At 41.8% G+C, this 23,363-nt stretch overlaps 1 protein-coding gene across 1 annotated transcript in view; it reads right to left on the minus strand.

Annotated features, from left to right (window-relative positions):
* Nucleotides 1-22,524, minus strand: part of DAPP1 (dual adaptor of phosphotyrosine and 3-phosphoinositides 1) — a 56,329-nt gene extending 33,805 nt beyond the window's left edge. Inside the window, exon 1 of the mRNA XM_013979010.3 lies at nt 22,341-22,524. Within this exon, the coding sequence (XP_013834464.2) occupies nt 22,341-22,441 (101 nt within the window). The 5' untranslated portion in view covers nt 22,442-22,524. The remainder of the gene's footprint in view (nt 1-22,340) is intronic.
* Between the last annotated feature and the right edge of the window lie 839 nt (nt 22,525-23,363).

Consider the following 23,363-nt stretch of genomic DNA (forward strand, 5'->3'; position numbering starts at 1 on the left):
GACACAATACTATATATATAGAAAACCCTAAGGATCACACAAAAACTACTTCAACTGATCAACGGAATTCAGCAAAGTAGCAGGATTAACATTCAGAAATCAGTTGTATTTTTGTATACTAACAGTGAAATAATAGAAAAAGAATATAAAAACACAATAGCTTTTAAAATCATACCCAAGAAAATTAAATACCTAGGAATAAACCTGACCAAGGAGGTGAAAGATTTATATGCTGAGAACTATAAAACATTAGTCAAGGAAATTAAAGAAGATTCAAAGAAATGGAAAAATATTCCATGCTCCTGAATTGGAAGAATTAATATCATTAAAATGGCCATACCACCCAAAGCAATCTACAGATTCAATGCAATCCCTATCAAATTACTCATGACATTTTTCACAGAACTAGAACAAACAATCCAAAAATTTATATAGAACCATGAAAGACGCAGAACTGCCACAGCAATCCTGAATAGGGGTGGGGGACAAAGCAGGAGGCATAACTCTCCCAGACTTGAGACACTATTACAAATCTAGAGGAATCAAGACAGTGTGGTATTAGCACAAAAACAGACATATGGATCAATGGAACAGAACAGAAAGGCCAGAAATAAACCCAGACCCCTAGAGTCAAATAATCTTTGGCAAAGGAGGCAAGAATATAAAATGGGAAAAAGTCTCTTCAACAAGTGGTGCTGGGAAAACTGAACAGCAGCATGTAAATCAATGAAATTAGAACACACCCTTACACCATGCACAAAAATAAAACTCAAAATGGCTTAAAGACTTAAACATATGACACTACACCATCAAACTCCAAGAAGAGAATATAGATAAAACATTCTCTCAAACCAACCAAACAAATGTTTTCTAGATCAGTCTTCCAAGGCAATAGAAATAAAAACAAAAATAAACCAATGGGACCTAATCAAATTTAGGAGCTTTTGTACAGCAAAGAAAACCGTAAAAAAGAAATGAAAAACAACCTATGGAATGGAAGAAAATAGTTATAAATGATGCAACTAACAAGGGCTTAATCTCCAAGATATACAAACAACTCATAAAACTCAACAATGGAAAACCAAACTATCCAATTGAAAAATGGGCAGAAGACCTAAATAGACATTTCTCCAAAGAAGAAACACAGATGGCCAATAGGCCCATGAAAAAATTCTCAACATCACTAATTATTAGAGAAATGCAAACCAAAACTATAGTGAGGCACCACAGCACATCATCCAGAATGGCCATCGTTAGTAAGTCTACAAATAGCAAATGCTGAAAAGGGTGTGGAGAAAAGGGAACCCTCCTACACTGTTGGTGGAAACATAAATTGGTACAATCACTATGGAAAACAGTATGGAGGTACTTCAGAAAACTAAATATAGAGCTACCATATGATCCAGTAATTCCACTCCTAGGCATGTATCTGGGCAAAACTCTAATTCAAAAAGATACATGCACCCATATGTTCATAGCATTATTCACAATAGCCAAGACATGGAAATAACCAAAATGTCCATTGACAGATCAATGTAGATTCTCCTACTAGGTGAATATGTCAGAAAGAGAAAGACATACCATATCACTTATATGTGAAATCTAAAATATGGCACTAAAGTACCTATCTACAAAACAGAAATGGACACACAGACATAGGTGGTCTGTGGTTGCTAAGGGAAAGGGTGGAGAAAATGGGGTGTTTGGAGTTAGTAGATGCAAACTGTTACATTTAGAATGGATAAGCAATGAGGTCCTACTGTATAGCACAGGGAACTATGTCCAGTTTCTTGAGATAGAACATGATGGAAGATAATATAAGAAAAGGAATGTATATGCATGTAGATTTGGCCACTTTGCTGTACAACAGAAATTAGCACAACATTGTAAATCAAACTCTAATTTTAAAAAGACACATCAGGAGTTATTGTGAAGCCATTGAGATCCTCAAAGCCATAACTTGTAACCTCTGTAATGTGATTTTATTTTCTCCTTTTTTTTCTCTTTTTAGGGATGCACCCATGGCGTATGGAAGTTCCCAGGCTAGGGGTCGAATTGGAGCTATAGCAATGCGTGATCCAAGCCACATTTGCATATGGCAATACCTGATCCTTAACCCGCTGAGCAAGGCCAGGGATTGAATCTGCATCCTCACCAGAGACTTTGTTGAGTCCTTAACCAGCTGAGCCACAACAGGAACTCCTTGTTATCTGTTTTCTAAATCTGCATTTACTAATCTCTTCTGCTTTAGCATGTTTCCTTTCTGGGGCAGAGATGCCACTATCTTGTGTTAGAAATGTATTTGCTAGCTGAAAGCAATGGCAAGGTAAAGTATTTTATAAGAAATGCCATTGAGTTATTTATCCATTCATTGGATTAATTCTCAGGCATGCTCACATCTTCTCCCTACAAAATTCTTAAAAAGGACAGTTGGAACCTAAAACTACTATGTTGTATGGCAATTATACCTATCAAAAACTTCAGGCTTGGTTACAGCCAAATTTCTCATTCTTTTTGGTAAGTGAAATCTCTACAAGTTCACAAGTTCTTACATACATTTTGCAAAGAATTATTTTTTGGATGAACATTTTAGCACACGATTCAGTTTGAGTCAAGAGATGACTTATTTGAAGCAACACAAGTTTGTCAACAAAATTCTAAAATGTAAAAAATTTAGTCATTCCTTGGATTCTTTTCAGTGAGAACTGATGTCTGTTTAAAGCATTTACAGATTTCTGATAATTACGGCTCGATGGCCATTTTTACTAAGAATTTTCCATGGTAATCTTTTAGGCAGTACCTATACGTCATCAACATGGAAGAAATTCTTGACTATAAAGCAAGAAGGATCACACTGTGCTCTAATTTGGAACATTCAGGGAGTGTTAATTCCTGGGTTGAGTCAGTATGGCTGTCACAGGCTTCATGGAGTCCTGTGCCTGGAAAACCCAAGACACAGGAGAGCCTGCTGGGCAGGCACCTATGCTTCATGGGGTCTGAAGAGCAATGGGGACCCTCATTCCCCAAACAACCCTTCCACAAGTTTCTATGCTTCCTCTTTTAATTGAGTTAAATATCCCTTTCTAGGAAATTTAGATGACCCTATCTTCCAGGGAAGTGGCTATGGAGCCAAATAACATTACGTATCCTTTGTAGAAATATGTCCACCTTTGGTAAGCACGATTCGAGATTGTGTCCATAAAGAGTTAAAGGTTGAAAATACAGTAGAGTTCAGGGAGTTCCCATTGTGACTCCACAGTAAGGAACACAACTACTATCCTTGAGGGTGCTGATTCAATTCCTGGCCTCACTCAGTGGGTTAGGGATCCGGCATTGCCACAGGCTGTGGTGTAGGTTGCAGACAAGGCTCTGATCCTGTGGCTGTGGTGTAGACCGGCAGTTGTAGCTCCAGTTCAATTCCTGTCCTGGGAACTTCCATATGCTGCAAGTATGTCCCTAAAAAGCGAAAAAGAAAAAAAAAAAAAGCAAAAGAAAATAGAGTTCAGTTGGTAGTTTTCCCACTGTTAACCTTCTCTACCTTTGATCATTCAGCTTTATAAATCTTTATCTGTGAAGCTCAAATCTGTGCAAGGCATTGCACTAGGCAAGTCAAAGGAAATAAAAGCTGCACAAAAGCCCCATCTGGGCTTCAGGGAACCATGAATCTACTCAAGAGAGTTAAGACATATACTTTGTGGAGTTCTCGTTGTGGCGCAGTAGAAACAAATCCACTAGGAACATGAGGTTGCGGGTTCGATCCCTGGCCTCGCTCATTGGGTTAAGGATCTGGTGTTGCCGTGAGCTGTGGTGTAGATTGCAGACGGAGCTTGGACTGGCATTGCTGGTGGCTCTGGCATAGGCCAGCAGCAACAGCTCCAATTCGACCCCTAGCCTGGGAACCCACCATATGCCTTGGGTGTGGCCCTAAAAAAGACAAAAGACAAAAGACCAAAAAAAAAAAAAAAAAAAAAAAACACAAAGAACTTTGAAAACTACATCCAAGAGAGAGTAAAGTATCCAGTGGGGATTCCAGGAAGAAAGATCAAGACCATTTTTTGAATAACCCGAAATCTAAGAAGGCCTTGAAGGACATGTAACTTATTTTTTAAGGTGTGCATTATTTTTTCTAATTATAAAACATATACGGTAAAAATTAAACTATATACACAAACAGAAAATGAAAGTCTTTCATAGAAGAGGAAGTAAACAGACTTTATTTCAAATAAACTGTCTTATTACTAAACAGAGAAATGCATATTAAAACAACAATGCATTTTTTTTTTTAACCCACCAGATTGGCTAAAATTGTAGAGTTAGGATTAAATCTTAGAGAATTGGAGGGGCAACAGATACGATCTACTGTTGGCAGGTGTTTCCAAGGCGGGGAACTTAACACATCTGGTGTACCTGGGTGGACCGGCGACTCCACTTTTGGTGTCTGATTAGTGAAACATTCACACGTACACAGCAGGAAGTATGCATGAAGGTGTTAACTGCAGACGGGGAGAGTAGAATATTGGAGTCATCCTAAATATCCACCAAAAGTGAGACAGTAAATAAGATTGAGTGGTCATAGGATGAGATTATGTAAAAAGGTAACCAGAAGTATTTGAAAAGGTGAGAACGTTTTTGGTTGACACACACTGAGGGCAGGGGGCTGGGGGCTACTAGCACTTTGTGAGGGGTGACAGCAATGCCTGTCACCCTCAAGATCAACACAGTCCTGAACAACTAAGAATTGTCCTGCTCAGAGTGCCAATCACACTCGCACAGATAAACACTGAATATTTGTGTCCACCCATATTAATGCTGACAGATCCCAAAACATCTTGTGCAGTTAGGGGAAGTGGTGACAGTACGGTACGAAACCACTTAATTAAAAAAAAGAGTCTCTCTCATCCCCCCAAATGATACAGCACATACAAAAATATATAAAGGTGTGAAATAGAAGTCCGAGAAAAATAAAACTCCAAACTCATAAGCTTGGTCCTTAGCGGAAGGAACCAGGTTTGAGGGTGGTGGTAAAGGGAATTTAGCTCGACCAGATTTTCTTAATTTAGCTTGTTTTAATGAAAAAAAATTTCATACATGAAGTGGGTAACGAAGATTTTTTAAAAAAGTCTTTGTGTTAATCCACCCTCCAGAAAGAACCCTGTTAAAATTTGCTTTTTTCATTTCATTTATTTATTCAACTTCTGTTTAGTGAACACTGGAAGTGACCTAGCATTTGGAGGGTGGGGGGTGGGGGGTGGGGGTGGTTGGGGAGGGAGGAAGGGAGGGAGGAGGGGAGAGAGAGAAAAAATTAGTTTTTCTTTATTTAAATAAAGTCTGGTGGGATTTGGAGTGACAATTATTCAGGGAGCTATTCTGCGCAAAGGGAATAAGAGGAGCAAAGGCCAAGAAGCAAGACATTGCCAGGTAAATGTAGTTCAGAGCACTGCATGGCATTCAGGTGAGTGCCAAGGGCAGCAGGCGTGGCAAGATGAAGCTGGGAGGAGACTGATGCTGTCTTACACTTGGCACTGGATACTGACAGTTCCTTGGCTGATATCTACAGGCTTTTTATGACTTAATAGGCATATACAACTCCTCATTACATAGAGTTCTAATTACAAGGGACTAAAGTTCCTGTAATTGGGACTGTGTTTAAAATTTTTTAATTTTATTATTCTTTTTATTAGATGGAAGAGACAAATTTTAAGAGGCTGGAAGCTTGTAAAATTTGGAAGTCTCTTTAAGAAAATTATTATAAAAGAAGTTCCTGTCATGGCACATTGGAAACGAATCCAACTAGGAACCATGAGGTTGTGGGTTCGATCCCTGGCCTTGCTCAGTGGGTTAAGGATCCCGCGTTGCCGTGAGCTGTGGTGTAGGTTGCAGACATGGCTCGGATCTGGCATTGCTGTGGCTCTGGTGTGGGCCGGTGGCAATGGCTGCAATTAGACCCCTAGCCTAGGAACCTCCATATGCCGCAGGTGCGGCCCTAAGAAGACAAATAATAATAATAATAATAATAATAATAATATAAAATTACCAAAAAAAAGAAGAAATGAATAATTATTTGGAATGAGAAATCACAGTAGATAACAAATTTTGCAAGATGACATCAACAAAATGAAAAAGCGGTGTACTGAATTTGAGAAAATATTTGCACATCATATATCTGATAAAGGGTTAATATCTAAAATAATTTTTAAAACATATACAACCCAATAGCAAAAAAACAAAACACTCCAAAACAGTCCAGTTAAAAATGGGCAGAAGATCTGAATAGACATTTTCCGATGAAGACAAACAAATGGCCAATAGATACATGAAAAGTTGCTGATCATGGGGAAATGCAAATCAAAACCACAAGGAGACATCACCGCACACCTGTTAGAATGGGTATCATCAAACAGACAAGCAATAACAAGTGTTGGTGAGGATGTGGAAAAAAAAGGTTGATGGGAATGTAAATTAGTGCAACCACTGCGTAAATAGCTTGGAGATTTCTTTAAAAATTAAAATTAGAACTATCATATAACCCCAAAATTTCACTCCTGGGTATTTACCCAAAGAAAATTAAGGCACTAATTAGATAAGATATATGCACCCCCATGTTCACTGCAGCATTATTTACATTATTAGCTATAAAGTCTAAACCCTAATAAGACTCATCCAAACTTTGTTTACATTTTGCTAATGATGGGGAACTCACTACTTGTACCAGCAAGTCCATTCTGTACTTCTTGACCGTTGGCCAGAAAACTCTTGCCTACAACTACTGTTTCCTGCTGTAAAGCTTTCCACAGATAGTCTCATAGCTACTTTTGGGAGTTATATAGATAATACTTATACAAATAGTTAGAAGCATCTAACATGTTCTCTCTTCTGCTTCCATCATCTTCAACTTCCTCTCTTATGAGAGACTTTCAGTCCTTCCTTTGATCACCGAGAGACCTTATCTCCTCTGAATAACTTCTTAATTTTCAAAAATCTACCTTCATGATACCATCTGATGTGCAAAACAAAGCCTCACAGGATCTCCCTTGTTCTAGCTGCCTGATACGCTGTAAGGAACTCAGGATTGCATTCATTTCTTGACAGTTGCATCACACAGCTGAGTCACACTGGACCTGCTGTTGATTAAAACCCCCCAGAAAGTCATCTTCCTCTGCTGCTCTGCCACGTCCCCTCCAGTGCATTAGAAAGGTGACATTTTTAGAATTAAATGCAATAAGAAACCCTTTTGGTTCTGGCAACCGCCAAGCAAAAAGGAATGCTCATAAGCAGCTACCTTGGGTCACAAACACCCATGCAGTATCAGTGAAAATTTTGCAAGGGGAGTACATACCTTTGTCTCTAGCCACTTCCTCAGCCATGAGGCCCTCTGCTCCAACAACTTCTAACACATTAGCCATGCCACCCCACACAAGTAGCAGCCACAGTCTTCCCATCTGTCAAGGTGACCAATAATAACACCTAGCAGGAAAACTCTCTTGTTTTCATATAGGAACCCTGACTTCTTTAATAAACTTCTTATGTAATTCTTTAACATTTACAGAAGAGAGCAAGACACACTAATTATACCACGTATCATGAACATGGCAGATTTTGTGTGGGGTCCTGGGGATATGACTTCTTGGCTGTTTGGCATAAGGTTCATTTTCCTGCAACTTAAAAAACAAACAACAACAACGAAAAACTCTTGGTCTCATTTCCCTGAAGACGTAAGAAAAGGGAAGAAACTACACCTTATAACACACTTGAAGCAATGCTGTATTTTCCTTTTCCCTTCAAGAGCTGCACCTTGTGCATAAACACATCCCAAGGCTGATACAGTCAACAGAGGCTCACCAAGCTGCCAAAGAATATTTGTGCTGGGTTATGAGATTATCAAAAACCGCAGTTGGCCTTTAAGGAAACAGTGGTGTGTATCCCTTCCATGATACAATAACAAATTAGGAAACACCCACCCACTAAAGAATTTTCAGAGCTGCCTCTCAGTAAGATACAGGAAATAAGCTCAACCACAGAGAAAAGCAGACGCGCTCCATCCAGAAAGCGGGCCCTCAGTGCTGCCTCTTCTCTCCTTTCAATGCCCTTCATGCTAGAACCTTCTGGGAAACTGCCTCAGCATACCAGAGCCTTCACATTTTCTTATTGCATTTTGTTTTATTGTCTTAATTTGCTGATACAAGTTTATAGCTCATTCTTCTATGTCCTTTAAAGGAGAGGCTTTCAAACTTCTTGAATTGGCCCACAGTATAAAATGCATTTTGTATCTGTCTATGTATAGATGGGTAAATATACGCTTATATTATAAACATACGTAGAAAACCAAAAAGTGTATAGAAAACCACACAATTCTTATAAATGCTATTTACTATTTTCTCTTCTCTCTTTTGAACAAATATTGATTGTGACCCACTAAATTGACTTTAAGAACATTCTTGGGTTGTACCTGGTGTTGGAAAAGCAATGTGAAATCTTGCCACTCTGTACCCCAGGATTTTGTCAGAAATTCACATTTGCAGACCTCCTAGACCTGCTGAATTATAATCTGTTCTTTGGGAGTTCCCATCCTGGCACAGCGGAAACGAATCTGACTAGGAACCATGAGGTTGCAGGTTCCATCCCTGGACTCACTCAGTGGGTTAAGGATCTGGTGTTGCCGTGAGCTTTGGTGTAGTTTGCAAATGCGGCTCGGATCTGGCATCACTGTGGCTCTGGCGTAGGCCAGTAGCAACAACTCTGATTAGACTGGGAACCTCCATACGCCATGGGTGGGGCTCTAAAAAGACAAAAAAAAAAAAAAAAAATCTGTTCAAGCCCCACGTGCTTGCTATGCAGTTTAGAGTTTGAGAAGCATTGAGCTAAAGGACTCTTGGTCCTAAAAACTTTATTTCAATAATCTTGATGGTTTGAGTGTACAGTGCATAGCATCTAAAGAGGGGGTCAGAGAGCAATGAAAGTACTAAGTGGCTTTACAGTACCAATGGGAAGGATGTGCAGGGTAATTTCATCAAATTCCCCCCATAGCTTCCTTCTTAGTGATGTGGACAGTAAATGATATAAAAGGGGGGAGCTCCTGAGGAGATAAGGGAAAGCTTCAAGGAGGAGGAACTTGATGAGTTGGAAGAATAAGTAATAGGATTCATTAGGTGCATGAGAGAAGAGCATTCCAGCAGGAGCAATAACATAAGCAAAGGCACGGAGGTGACACATGCGTGGTGCATGTAAAAACATCATGCCTAGCTGGAACAGAGGGTCTATGTTGGGGAGTAATGAAAAATAACACTGCAAGAACAATGGGCCTAGAAATCAGTCCTGAATGTTACAGCATGAGCCATACATTAGTTTTGATTACATATTTCTTGAGGAGATTTCTTAGTCACCCATGCCTACAGATTATTCATATACTTAATGACATATTTTTTCCCTTCCTGGCAAAGGGAAGTGATAGAGAACCTAGATTCAGTCCTTTTACTCTTATAAAAAAGACATATATTTCAACCCAAACAATTCCTGATTGTGTGAAAACACCTAAAATCTCCCGGAGTTCAATAGCCAACAAAAGCACTCTTATTTAGAGAATTTTCTTTTCTTTTCTTTTTTTTTTGTCTGTTGTCCTCTTTTTTAGGGCAGCACGAGTGGCATATGGAGGTTCCCAGGCTAGGGGTCCACTCGGAGCTGCAGCCGCCAGCCTACACCACAGCCACAGCAACACCAGACCCGAGCTGCATTTGCGACCTACACCACAGCTCATGGCAATGTCGGATCCTTAACCCACTGAGCAAGGCCAGGGATAGAACCCGCAACCTCATGGTTCCTAGTCGGATTTGTTTCCACTGTGCCATGATGGGAAGTCCTAGAGAATTTTCTCTGTTTTTTTTTCCACTTTCAAAATTATTCTCACTTTTGAATGACACTGACAAATTTTCTCAACTGTCTAAACCAAGAAGGGCAAATACATAACATACGATGTACTCCTCTTCTCTTTCCCTTTTTTTTTTTTTTGAGGTCCATACCAGTGGCATAGGGACATTCGAAGGCTAGGGGTTGAACTAGAGCTGCAGCTGTTGGTCTACACCACAGGCACAGCAACACCAGATCTGAACCACAACTGCGACCTACACTATAGCTCATGGCAATGCCCACTGAGCGAGGCCAGGGATCAAACCCATGTCCTCATGGATATCAGTTGGGTTTGTTACTGCTGAGTCATGACTGGAACTCCTACTCTGAAGGCCATAGATAACAGAGCTCATTGATCTGCTTTCTCATTTGTGAGGCCTATGCTTGGCCTCAGAATCCCTTTGAACACAACAATTCTCGAATGATGATAGAACACAAAAATGAACCTTAACTTGGGCTAATCTGTCCTCGACACTTGAGTGACTCTTCAGGGTGGCTGGGCTAGTGATTTCCTTTGTATTCATTTGTTGAAAGGGTTGGTGCTAAATCCTTTGATTTGTGAGGGGAAAAAAAATGAAGAGTTTGGCTCACTAAGCCATCAGAAATCATGGGTTAAGGAAAAGGAAATGTCTTATTTAGCTCAAAAGCTATCAGTGCTATAATTTGTTATATCGTTGGGCTGTGGCATATTTTATGTAATGACATGGTTGTCCACACAAGCATGTTAAATCCCATACTCACGAATGTGAGCTTATCTTCCCATTGATAACAAATGGACCCGGTCCAAGAAGAGAGGACCAAGCAGAGGCTTTGCAAAGAAGTTTGAAAATTTTATGCATCACAATGGGATACACAGGGGGGGGGCTGAAGAAAGACTCACCATCGTCTTTCCATTAAGGAGATTTCTGTAATGGAGCCAACTTGTCTAAGGCTTTCCACATTGCTGTTCGGAATGCCCACATTCACACATGCTGATAACAGAGCTAAGTGTTGAGGCCAGCTGCTCCAGCCTTTCGAAGTATACCCGAGGGAGGACAGAGGCAGAGTATGTGAGTATCTGGTCGAATAATGACCTAAAGGTGGGGCTCCCAGTTTTTTTTTTGTGGGAGTCAAGGCACAGCTAAAGGGAAATAAGACTGAAAGGGTTATGATAATCCTGTGGGAGGCAGAGACCAGGATAAACCTGTTCTTGAAGGAGCCTGAGGAATGAGGTAAGAAGTCCTGAGAGGCAGAGACTCAGAGATCCAGCGACAAAGAGGCGCACAGAGAGTCACCTAAGAGACACCTAAGTCAAGAGCAGTAGAACGAGAGATAGAAAGAAAGACCCCTGGAGACACTGAAAGGCACAGAGACTCATGTAGAAAGCCAGAAGCACATGGGGACAATGACCTAAGGAACATGAATACAGACCTAAAGAGTGGTGTAGGGGGCAGGGGCAGAGAAACCAAAGCAAGGGAAGGATGCAGACACCTAACGAGAGACCCACGGAGCCTGACCTGGGTTGGCCCCCTGGGGCAGGCAGAGACATGAGAGATCCAGAGGGGAGGCTCTCTCAGGAGCACCCATTTGTGAGTGGAATCAAGCTTAACCCTGCACTTACTCTGGTTATTTTGCAGCCTATATATCATAAAATGCTGCTTTAGGGTCTTCAGACTGTAATTGCCACTGACAACCTACCATTGTGGGCTGGGGCAGGACACAGAGAGGGCCACTTTCAGGAAGCTATAGCTACAGGGAAAAGTCCCAAACGTTGGGAGATGTTAAAAAAAAAGATTCTTGTTTTACTCGTTTCCTCCTATCTATCCATTCTTCAGATGATGCCTCTAACCAACATTTCGTCCCAGCAGTAAGAACTTTTATTAAGTGGACAGAGTGAGTTGGAGGGTAATAAATCCAAGTTTACAATCAGTGTTGATATGGAAGGATGGAGTGAGGGACCTTGAGTTCTAGTCTTGGCATTGACCCAACTTGGGACAATTCAAAGGGTTAGACATTTGCTCTTTGTCCAGTGCTGGATTTGGATGGAATAGGCAAAGATAAGCCTATAGCCCTGCTTCTAAGGAGCTCACCATCAAAGAGTGTACTGGGCTTAGCCTAGAGCAAGTGGCCAAACCTCTTAGGGCCTCAGGATTGACATCGGAAAAATGGTTCTAAGCTTATGCGGAGAATGAACCAAAAACATATAGACTCAACTGGTGCTGAGTCAGAACCCTACAGGCAATAACCTGAGACACAGGTACATTTAGAAATTTACAGTGATAAACATGGATGAATTAGAAGATATTTGTGACATTAAGGTTTTTAAAAATTCTTTGATGCCATTTTGAAAAACCATACAAAAGCAGAACTCAATGGAAAAAAATCATTAAAAATTAAAAAAAAAAGCAGAACTCAGTCTTATTTGGATGCAGGTCACTTACTGTTTCTAGCTCAGTGGAATAATTGGCTTCCACCCCTGTTCCTCCCTTACTGTTCCCAGATCTTTACTCTAGTTTCTTACTCACCAATCTGTAAACTCCCTCACTCAACTGGATTTCTTGGCTCTAGACTCATTGCTGTCTATCTTGCTTAACTACTAGATTAATCTACCTGAAAACAAAACTTAATAACCACATAATTCCATGTTCCTATAAACATGCAATGATTCCATATTGTCAAATGAGGTTTGACCCCAGGCCAAAACACTAACCCTTGAAGGCCTTCTGGAATTTGGACGAATCTAAATATTCAAACTTTAATATAGGGAAATAGGCTGGCTCAAGAAAGACCAGACCTGCAGCCTGATAGAACAAGAAGCAGATGATGAAAATATACGATACCAGAGGAGTTCCCGTCATAGCTCTGTGGAAATGAATCTGACTAGCATCCATGAGGACAAAGGTTTGATCCCTGGCCTTGCTCAGTGGGTTAAGAATCCAGCGTTGCCATGAGCTCTGGTGTAGGTCGAAGATGCGGCTCAGATCTGGCGTTGCTGTGGCTATGGTCTGCAGCTACAGCTCCAATTAGACCCCTAGCCTGGGAACCTCCACATGCCACGGGTTGCAGCCCTAAAAAATAAAAAGACAAAAAAAAAAAAAAAAAAGAAAAAAAGAAAATATATGCTACCAGAAAGCAAGTGCAAAAACTATGTACACAGTATGACTGCAATTCAATCTGTGTGTGTGTGTGTGTGTGTGTGTCTACAGAAAAATATTTTTAAAAGACTGGCGAGAGATTGAACAATATGTCATTTTAGGTGGTGGTACAGGGCTGACATTTTTGGTGTTTATCCCAATTTTCAGTAATTAATACATATTACTATTATTTTAAACTGTTTATTTTAATATCCATACTTAATCTAGTTATATTCAGATAGAATAATTTTTAAATTTTGCCACATTTCCTTCCTACATTTTTGATGAACATTTTAAATGTAAATTACAGATATCATAGAACTTTAATCTTAAGTAGTTCAACATATGTCTCTAGAAAGTAACTTAAATTTTTCTTTAGTGGCCACATCATGGTATATGGATGTTTCCAGGCCAGAGATAGAATCTGACCTGGAGCTTCGAACTATGCCTCAGCTGCAGCAATGCCAGATCCTTAACCCGCTGCACCAGAGCAAGAACGCCTAAAAAGTAACATTCTTCTACATAACTATACTTTTCTCAAAGCCAATTACATTATTGCCCTTAAGCTTTTAAAAATTTAAATATTTTTGTACATAGAAGGTCTAACAAAGAATGACAGGGGCAGGTGGTGGTGGGCAGGGGGTCAGGGGAGCAGGACTGCAGGGAATCTGGGCGTGAACAGTGGCAGCAAAGACTGAACTACATGGGCAGTGGTTGGGTTCAGACAGGTCCACAGCAGAGAGTAGCAGCCTGAGTGTTTGGGCTCAGAATAGGGATTTAGCCTCTAGGGGAGTTGGTGGGCGCTAGACATTAACAGGCTTTAAACAGTTGGAGTTCCCGTCCTGGCTCAGTGGTTGACGAATCCGACTAGGAACCATGAGGTTGCGGGTTCGGTCCCTGCCCTTGCTCAGTGGGTTAACGATCCGGCGTTGCCGTGAGCTGTGGTGTAGGTTGCAGACGCGGCTCGGATCCCGAGTTGCTGTGGCTCTGGCGTAGGCTGGTGGCTACAGCTCCGATTCGACCCCTACCCTGGGAACCTCCATATGCCGTGGGAGCGGCCCAAGAAATAGCTAAAAAGACAAAAAATAAAAAAATAAACGGTAAAACGCAAAAGGTGTGGTTATGACACATTTCTACATGAGAAGAGGAAATTCTCGGAGTGTTGCTGAAGGTGGGGCCTCTGAGAATTAAAGACCAGAACCAAACGGAGGTCTGAGTAACCGCAGGATCCCAGGGACTGGGAGGGTGTGAGTCCATCTGAGTTTTTATTTTCTGCATATTCCTGTGTTTTGACACTTTTATTGCTTTATGCGTGCCATTTTCTCTTTAGAAAACGTTTCCCGGAATTCCCACCGTGGCGCAGCAGAAACCAAGCCGGTTAGTATGCATGAGGATGTGGGTTCGATCCCTGGCCTCTCTCAGTGGGTTAAGGATCTGGCATTGCCGTGAGCTGTGGTGTAGGCTGCAGACGTGGCTCGGAGTTGCTGTGGCTATGGTACAGGCAGCTGCAGCTCTGATTCGACCCCCTAGCCTGGGAACTTCCATATGCGGCGGGTGCGGCCCTGAAAGCAGAAAAAAAAAAAAAGAAAGAAGAAGAAGAAGAAAACATCTTCCTCTCTGCCTTTAGCTGACGAAAGTCCTATGGGTCCCAAGGCCATCTTGCCATCTTCTCTATATCCAGGGATCTCCTTCCTGCTTGCCAGCTGCGGAGCATTTTATGTAGACACCGCAATGGTGCTCAGCCCCCTAGAGCCTGCATCCTAGCTCTACGTCCACATGCGTTCTCTGTCCTCTGTGCTGTAAACTCCTCCAGGGGACAGCCACTTCTTAGTGTCCGTTATCTCCCACACCGCCTTACATAAAGTCACCATTCAACACATGGATCTATGAATGACTGAAACAAAGTGGCCCCACTCCATGTGGAGAACCCGTGAGGACAGATTTCCACATGTAAGTAGAAGAAAGTCATTGCTGCCCATAGAGGAACAGAAACACAACAGCCAAAGAGGAAATTCACTTGCATCAAGCAGAGATCGAACTGCCTATCAGCTACATACTCTCGCTTGGCCACAAGAGAATCACCTTCCATTTTTAGAGTCTAAGATAACAGAACTGTGCCCAGAAGAGGAACAAGCGTTACTGCTCTACTTGGTATCAGCTCTGTAAACAGGTTCCTTTAAAGCTTTGACTCTGCTATGTTTTCTTGCCTATTCGATTTGCTTAGCCCCGAAAAGAAGAACCAACACACAACTCAATCAAGTTCTAAGACATTGATCTGGTTCTGTGGGCATGTCTAGTATGTGAAGAATGTGAAAGAATCATGTCTTTTAGTAAAAAAAAAAAAAAAAATTGTTGGTGATAGTAATCACAGAACTTTCTTTTATTCTCTCAGTTCTCTTTAGCACTAATAGTGTTGGTATAATAAGAAGAGAGAAGTTTGACAGAAAGTAGGAAGTTGCATTAGTGGAAAAGTACTTGAGCTCTGGAGCGAAACTCCTGGATTTGAAGGTTTATGCGTATACAGGCATGGGCATGTGGTAAAAGCTCTTGCCTTCATTTTCCTCAATAATAAATGGGAATGACATTGGTGGTACTATCTACCTTGCAGTGATGTGGGAACTTCATGTCACACAAGCAAAGGGCTTAAAATAGCGCCTGGTACAAGGTGAGCATCAAACGTTCTTAGAACGTTGACCTTCTTCCATCAGTGGAAAGAGCATCAGCTTTTGGAGGAAGGGCCTGGGCCCTCTCACTGGTACCACCTTTGAGGTCTGTGACCTGGACAGTTCACTCAACTGATCTGAAGTCACCTTCTGCATCTACAAAATGAATATGATCATATGGTATCAACGGTCTTGCAAAGGCCAAATGCTGTGAATGGCCTGGTGCTGGCACAGAGCAGGGGGTCAGTGAATAATGATTCTCACAACAGGTGAGCAACCTGGTTTAGTGGAATAAGCATGGACTTGGACCCAGATTCTCTGGGATGCCAGGCAGTCTGATTTCTCTGTTAATGAATCCCCTTACAGGTCAAGCTGAAATGCCAATACCTTTTGAAGACCAGAGCTAGTGTATGCAAATTATCTGCTTCTTAAGAACTCACTTTGGTTATTATTACTTATTCCCTGGGTCAGCAAGCCACCACCCAAGAGCCAGTTCCTACCCGGGTACATTTTTTTTTGTATGGAATGTGAGCCAACAATGATGTTACATTTTTAAGTGGTTAAAGTGAGAAAAAGAAGAGGAATACTATGACTCATGAAAATGGTATGAAATTCAAATTCAGTGTCCTTAAATAAAGTTTTGTTTGAACACCATCATGGTCATCTGTTTCCGTGTTATCTATGGCTCTTGCTATGTGACAGTGGCAATTGAGTTGTTGAAGCAGAAGTCATAAGACCGGCAAAGCCTAAAATATTGATAACTTGGCTTTTGAGAAAAACATTCACTGATCCCTGATCTGGTCTAACCACCTCCTCTATATGAAGGGTCAGAGAAATTAAAGACATTTTAATGTAATTATTTAAATGTCCAAAGCTTAATTAACTTACTTAAATATCCTTCGTTCTTGACTCTGACCAACCCAGCCAAATCCTGACATTTTCTTATAAAAGTGAGACTTGGGAGAGTATATAAAAAAGGCAATATTTATATTTCTCACTTGAAGAAACTTCTCTGGCTAGATAATTTGAATATTTAATTTAAAAATATCCTAAAATATTTTTATTTCACAGTATGCCTTTTTTTTTTTTTTAATCTGTAGTTACATGGTTTGTAAGGGTGGATCTCCTAACAAACTACATAACTATACTATTCCTACATTGTCTTAGAGGAGCCCTTTGTTATAATCCAAGAGCTGCTAGAATTTTAAAAGCACTGATTAGCAATTCTACCCTAGTTTCTCAAATATTCATTGTTTGTTTCATTTCCTCATTCATTTACTTTGAAAGCCACAAGCAGGCTGCCCTCTGCTCCCAGCCCAACTCCTACTTTTTTTTTGGGGGGGGGGTCTTTTGTCTTTTTAGGGCTGCACCCATGGCATAAGGAGGTTCCTAGGCTAGGGTTCTAATCAGAGCTACAGCTGCCGGCCTGTGCCACAGCCACGACAGTTCAGAGACGCATCTACAACCTACACCACAGCTCATGGCAACACCAGATCCTTAACGCACTGAGCGAGGTCAGGGATCGAACCTGCAACCTCATGGTTCCTAGTTGGATTCATTTCTGCTGCGCCACCAGGAGAAGTCCTCAACTCCTACTTCTCACTGACCCTTCTCCACTGCCTTGCCCCTTCCCAGCCCCTTCAGCCAACATGTAGATGAAGCCAAACAAGAGCAGATGGTGTTATTTCCCCTGGGCTTCTGGACACACTAAGACACTTAGGATGAAAGAAAATAAATTGTTTATTTTTGGCTTTTTTTTTTTAGGGCTGCACTCGTGGCATATGGAGGTTCCCAGGCTAGGGGTCTAATTGGAACTACAGCTGCCGGCCTATGCTGCAGCCACAGCAACACCACGCTGCGCCACACCACAGCTCATGGCAATGCTGGATCCTTAACCCACTGAGTGAGGCCAGAGATCGAACCCGCAACCTCATGGTTCCTAGTCAGATTTGGTTCCGCTGTGCCACGATGGGAACTCCAAAAAATAAATGTTTTTAGACTGATGCTATAATGGAGACACAGAAACACATCTGAGTTGCTTGATTTAGGTACTTTAGAAAGAATAAACCTGTGTTCTGAGCAAGTCTTGCGCACCCTGGAAAGCCAGGGGATGTGTTTGCTGCAGTTCAGGATTTAATTTTCAGAGATTAAAGATGCCAGAGCCTGAAGAAAAATAGAGACCAAAGAACAAAGATGAATGACATCTCTTTAATTTTACCACCACCTTATCTGTTTGTATCTATCAAAAATGCAAACATAAGAATCTTCCCAACCACTCAAATAAAAACAAAAATATAATCCACAGAATTGTAAAGAATCTTTGCAAACAAAGTGACTGACAAGGGATTAATCTCCAAAATATACAAATATCTCATATGGCTTTATATAAAAAATAAACAACCCAACCAAAAATGGTCAGAAGAACTAAACAGGCATTTCTCCAAAGAAGACAGACAGATGGCCAAAAAGCACATAAGAAGATGTTCAATATCACTAATTATTACAGAAATGCAAATCAAGACTGCAATGAGATAACTTCTTACATCAGTGAGAACGCCCATCCTCAAAATGTCTACAAATAATTAAAGCTGGAGAGGGTGTGGAGAAAAGGAACCTCTTACACTGTTGGTAGGAATGTAAATTGGTGCAATTACTATGGAGAACAGTATGGCGATTCCTCAAAAAACTGAATATAGAACTACCACATGATCCAGGAGTCCCACTCCAAGCATATATCCAGAGAAAACCATAATTTGAGAAGATAGTGCACCCCAATGTTCATGGCAGCACTATTTACAATAGCAAAACTATGGAAGCAACCTAAATGTCCATCAACAGAGGAGTGGATAAAGACAATGTGGTACATATATATAATAGAATATTACTCAGCCATAAAAAAGAACAAAATAATGCTATTTGCTGCAACATGGATGGACCTAGAAATTATCATACTGACTGAACTAAGTAGACAGAAGAAACATCACAGGCGATCACTAATATGTGGACTCTAATAAAAAAATGATACAAAATAACTTATTCACAAAACAGAAACAGACTCAAAGATTTCAAAACCAAACTTATGGTTACCAAAGGAGAAACACTAGGGAGAAGAATAAATTAGGAGGTTTGTATTAACATATTTATACTACTATTTATAAAATAAATAACAAAGACCTACTGTACAGCACAGGGAAACGTATTCAGTATTATATAATAACTTACATGGGAAAAGAACCTGAAAAGGAATGATACATGTGTATGCATAAATGATTCACTTTGCTGTACACTTGAAACTAACACAATTATATCCCAATAAAATTTAAAAAAATAAAAAATAGGAGTTCCCATCGTGGCTCAGCTGAAATGAATCTGCCTAGTATCCATGGGGATGCAGGTTCAATTCTTGGCCTCAATCAGTGGATTAAGGATCCAGCATTGCCATGAACTGTGCTGTTGCTGTGGCTGTGGTGTAGGCCAGCAGCTACAGCTCTAGTTTGGCCCCTAGCCTGGGAACCTCCATATGATAAGGGTGTGGCCCTAAAAGAAATAAATATTTATAAAAATACGTAACACTAAATTTACCACCTTAACCATTTAAAAATATACATTTCCATAGTGCAATCATATTCACATTTAAAAACATGAAGGGTACTAAACCTTTTTATCTATGAATTGTGTTACATCATTTTGTTTTTACGGAGCTTTTAAAAAACTGAATTAATCAGAAGTTTTGAGGTAGATTATACCTAACCAGTAGCTTAAAGGTTCAAAGGAAAAGTTTCATCTTCTTCAGAATGTTGCTAGAGGCAACTGGTCATTTTCAAGTCTTCTCAGACAGTATGACCTATAAGAAGAAGAGCAGGATTGTCCTGGAGGGACAAGAACTGGCTCAAGTCCATTATAAATTCTCAGGAATTTTGCAAGCTTATTGTTTAGACCAGCAGCTTGAAATTGCCTGGTAGGCGTATTTACACCAGGGAAATAGGCAGACTCTTGAAATCAGGGCCACCTCTCACCAAGATGGTTTATTAGCTCACCACTGAGTGTATTTAAAAAACAAAACAACAAAACTACCGGCTCCTGAGGGTTCTTATCTGGGGGATAAAAATGTCCTAAAGGTGATTTATGGTGACGGTTGTACTGTTCTTTAAAGTCATTACAAATTACTGAATTGTACTCTGCAAACAAGTGGGCTCTATGATCTATAAAATATACCTCAATAAAATTGTTGAAGTAAATGCTCCCAAACAAATGTCAACATTTATTAATGGCTTTAAGAATGAGCTACATACTCAACAAATGAAAAATAAGGCCACAATTACTCAGGGCTTCTCATGGATTTATATTCTACACAGTGAGTCTTGCTCTTGATCTGGTATCACTTGTGAAGTTTAAGAAGAAAATTCTCACCCCCAAGATACTGATGTCATTTTCCTGGTGTGTGGCCTGGGCAGGAATTTTAACTCCTTGGGTAATTTTAGTGCATGGCCAAGGGCAAGAACCACAAGTGTACAGCAATTTCCCTAGACAACTGTAGGGAAACTGCTGTTGTTACAGAACTGTCCTCAAATGTTTAAGACATTTCTAGGCCTTCTGAAATCGAGATGTCTGGGCATAAAAGCACCTTCTGGGGGCTGTTTCTGGGTTGTACTGAATGTTTATCTTTGCACATGGAGGGAAGACACTTTTTTTTTTTTTTTTTTTTCCTTAGGGCCACTCCTTCAGCATTTGGTAGTTCCCAGGCCAAGGGTCAAATCAGAGGTGCAGCTCCAAACCACACCACAGATTGTGGCAACACCAGTTCCTTTAAACACTGAGCAAGGCCAGGGATTGAACCCCACTCTCCATGGAGACTAGCTGGGTTCTGAATCCACGAGACCACAACAGGAACACCACAGTTCTGCTTCCTTGTGGATTTTACCTGGGGCCATTCCTGCTAAGGGTACTTTAGTGGGGAGAAGCAACAGCATTTAGCTCATTTTTGTCATCCAAGTGAGTGCCAAGGGTCCTCAAACACAAAGCCTAGGCTAAGGATTATTGAGTTAAAGGACCAGAGCCGAGTATTTCCTTTGTCTCTCTTCTCTTTTGGGGCCTCTAACCAAACACAGAGAATGATATTCAGTAACTTAATATGGCTCTATGTGAGAGCCCCAAGGGCCCAGCTTTAGTGCCTGGACTTTGTGACACTTGTTTCAGATGCTCAGCGACATTTCACTTCTGCTGTTTGGGAATCAGTCTAGAAGGCAAGAGATGTGCTAGAGTACCGATTCCCAATAAGGGGAGCTTACTGAAAAGTCTAGCTGTTGTATCTATTACCCTGTGAAGGCAGAATTCAATTCTGAGACCTCAAGTTTAAAATCTAAAGATGGGACTTAGAACTCTTACAATAATACAACCCGGAAAGACGTAACCTCTGCGTAATTTTTTTTTTTTTTTAAATGGCTGCACCTGTGGCATACTGACGTTCCTAGGCTAGGGATCGAATCCCAGCAACCTATGCCTCAGCTGTGGCAATGCCACATCCTTTAACACACTGTGCCAGCGGCTGGGGATCAAACTTAAACCTTCACAGCAACCCCAGCCACTGCAGTCTGATTCTTAACGCACTGCGCCACAGCGGTAACTCCTCTGCAAAGAGATCCCATCACTATTGCAGTTTTTCTCTGGTTAAGGACATAGACCTGGGCAGGTTGCAATCCCAACTTGACAGTGTAATTGACATACGGCTGTACGCCGGATAGTCAATCCCTCTGGTGCTCGTTTTCTTCCTTTGAGAGATGGAAATGAGAGTAGCGCCTATGTCTTTGGGTGGCTGTGAAGATGAGCACTGTTTAATAAGACAGCAGGTGCAGGTCTTGCCTCTCCGGAATCACAGGTGTCAAAACCAGCCTCTCCAGGCTGCTCCCAGTGTTTCAGGGCAAAAAGGTCAGTTTCTCTAGGAAATCCCCTACTCCACTCTTGTGTAATTCTTGCTTCTTGTGTGACCTACTTGGATAAGTTGTCTCATCTGGTCCCTTCTTAAAGACAAGGCTAGGATGACTCCACCTACCTAGACATAAAATCTGCTTGGGGCATAATGTTTATTGCCTTCCTGACTTGTTAATATTTAAAAGGCTCAAAATTGCCCTTACAGACTTGCACACACACTAGAGCTCACAAACGCAGCGTCAGGACAAAGAAATACACATGGGCCGCTTCCATAGACACTTCCTCATTCTTTCTCTTTTGAAAAAGTCCCTGTCCCTTGCAGCAGGCTCTAGGCTTTCTATCTTACCCGCAAGTATGACAGTCTTTATGCTCTGTAGTTTGGAGCCCAGAACCACAGCACATTTATTCCCACACCAGATTAACAGCTGGGAAAGCCAGGTACACCACCTACAGCCGGATTCTGTCCCCATGGCAACGCATGTCCCCCCTTTGATTTTGGTCCCATTCTATCCACCTACTTGTTTTCACATCTGGAAAGATAACAGATGCTTCCGGAATGGCACTGGCCCCCAACAGACCTGGATGAGTCAGGTGCAAAGGACAGAAGATTGGGGTGTCAGGGAGCAAAGGGGTGCTGACCGTCATCATCACCCAAGCGAGCACTCGGGTGGGAGCGGGGGGGGGGGGTTGAGGTTCCCCCAAGAAGCACTTTTGAGAAGGGGTCCTGCCCTCTTACCCCAAGTCCTGGAGCGGCTCAGCTTCTCCATCCAACCTGCTCCACAGATCCAAAGGGTCCTGGGTGCTCATCTCCCCTTCTGGAGATTCGGCCCTGCCCATTCGCACCCCTCGCGTCCGCTAAGCCCCTCCAGGTGCTGGGTTAAGAGGGAGAGGGCTCGGCAGCTCTAGGCACGCTCCCCTCTGCCGGGAGGGAGAAGCCGCGGCTGTGAGCCTCCAGCCAGCAAGGAAGTGAAACTTGATTACTCCTCCCACCGTCGCTCAGCACCCTGGCCCCGAGGCACAGCCAGGAGAGTCGTATCAGTCAGGAAGCAGGCAGACCTGGGTACGTCCCTCTGAGGACACCCACACAGCCTCACGCACCAGGCAGTTTCTGGCAGAGGAAGTCAAGGTGAAACTGCTCCACCTGGGAGTGACCGTGAAGCCAGACTCGCCTCGTGGGGGAAAAAAAAAAAGAAACCACAGGTTCACCTCAGGGTTCTCTGCCTCTGGTTTGCGGAGGATGAAATCCATCACCCCCACCTTGCGTCTTACACGCCACCACGGTGAACACGGGATCAGGAACCTTGCTGTTAGGGAAGCAAACCACTGGAACGGCTAAGCTTCCATTCTGAAGTCTGGTTTTTAGCTCTTTCTAGATATTGCTGCTTCCATCATCCAAGCTTTCCACTATATCAGGTTGAGCATGATTCAGAGACAGTCAGCAATTCCTCCTGGAGAAAGGATTAAGCAAGAAGAAGGTAGGGAAAGCCCAGCTAACAAGGCAGGTTAGTCTCCGAATTCTGCTTCCTGCCCTGGGCTTTCTCACAGCTGGCGTTGCTTTGTGTCCAGACGCCTGTGTAGACAATGCCAGCTGTAGAGAGTTTCCAAAGGGAAATTGCCATCACTCTGAATCCCGGGGAATCAGACAAAGCACAGCAATAAACGAACAAAGGACATATGTTGCTTCCTGCCTTCTTTGTGTACCTGCAGGAGAGAACCTTCCTCTCTCTCTCTCTGCCCCTCACTCACTCAGGGTTTACCA

The sequence above is a fragment of the Sus scrofa genome, chromosome 8, assembly GCF_054392235.1.
Source record: "Sus scrofa isolate SSC_HxYL_T2T_F1_AM1 chromosome 8, Sscrofa_HxYL_maternal_Yorkshire_Landrace_v2.0, whole genome shotgun sequence".
NCBI classification, from domain to species: domain Eukaryota; kingdom Metazoa; phylum Chordata; class Mammalia; order Artiodactyla; family Suidae; genus Sus; species Sus scrofa.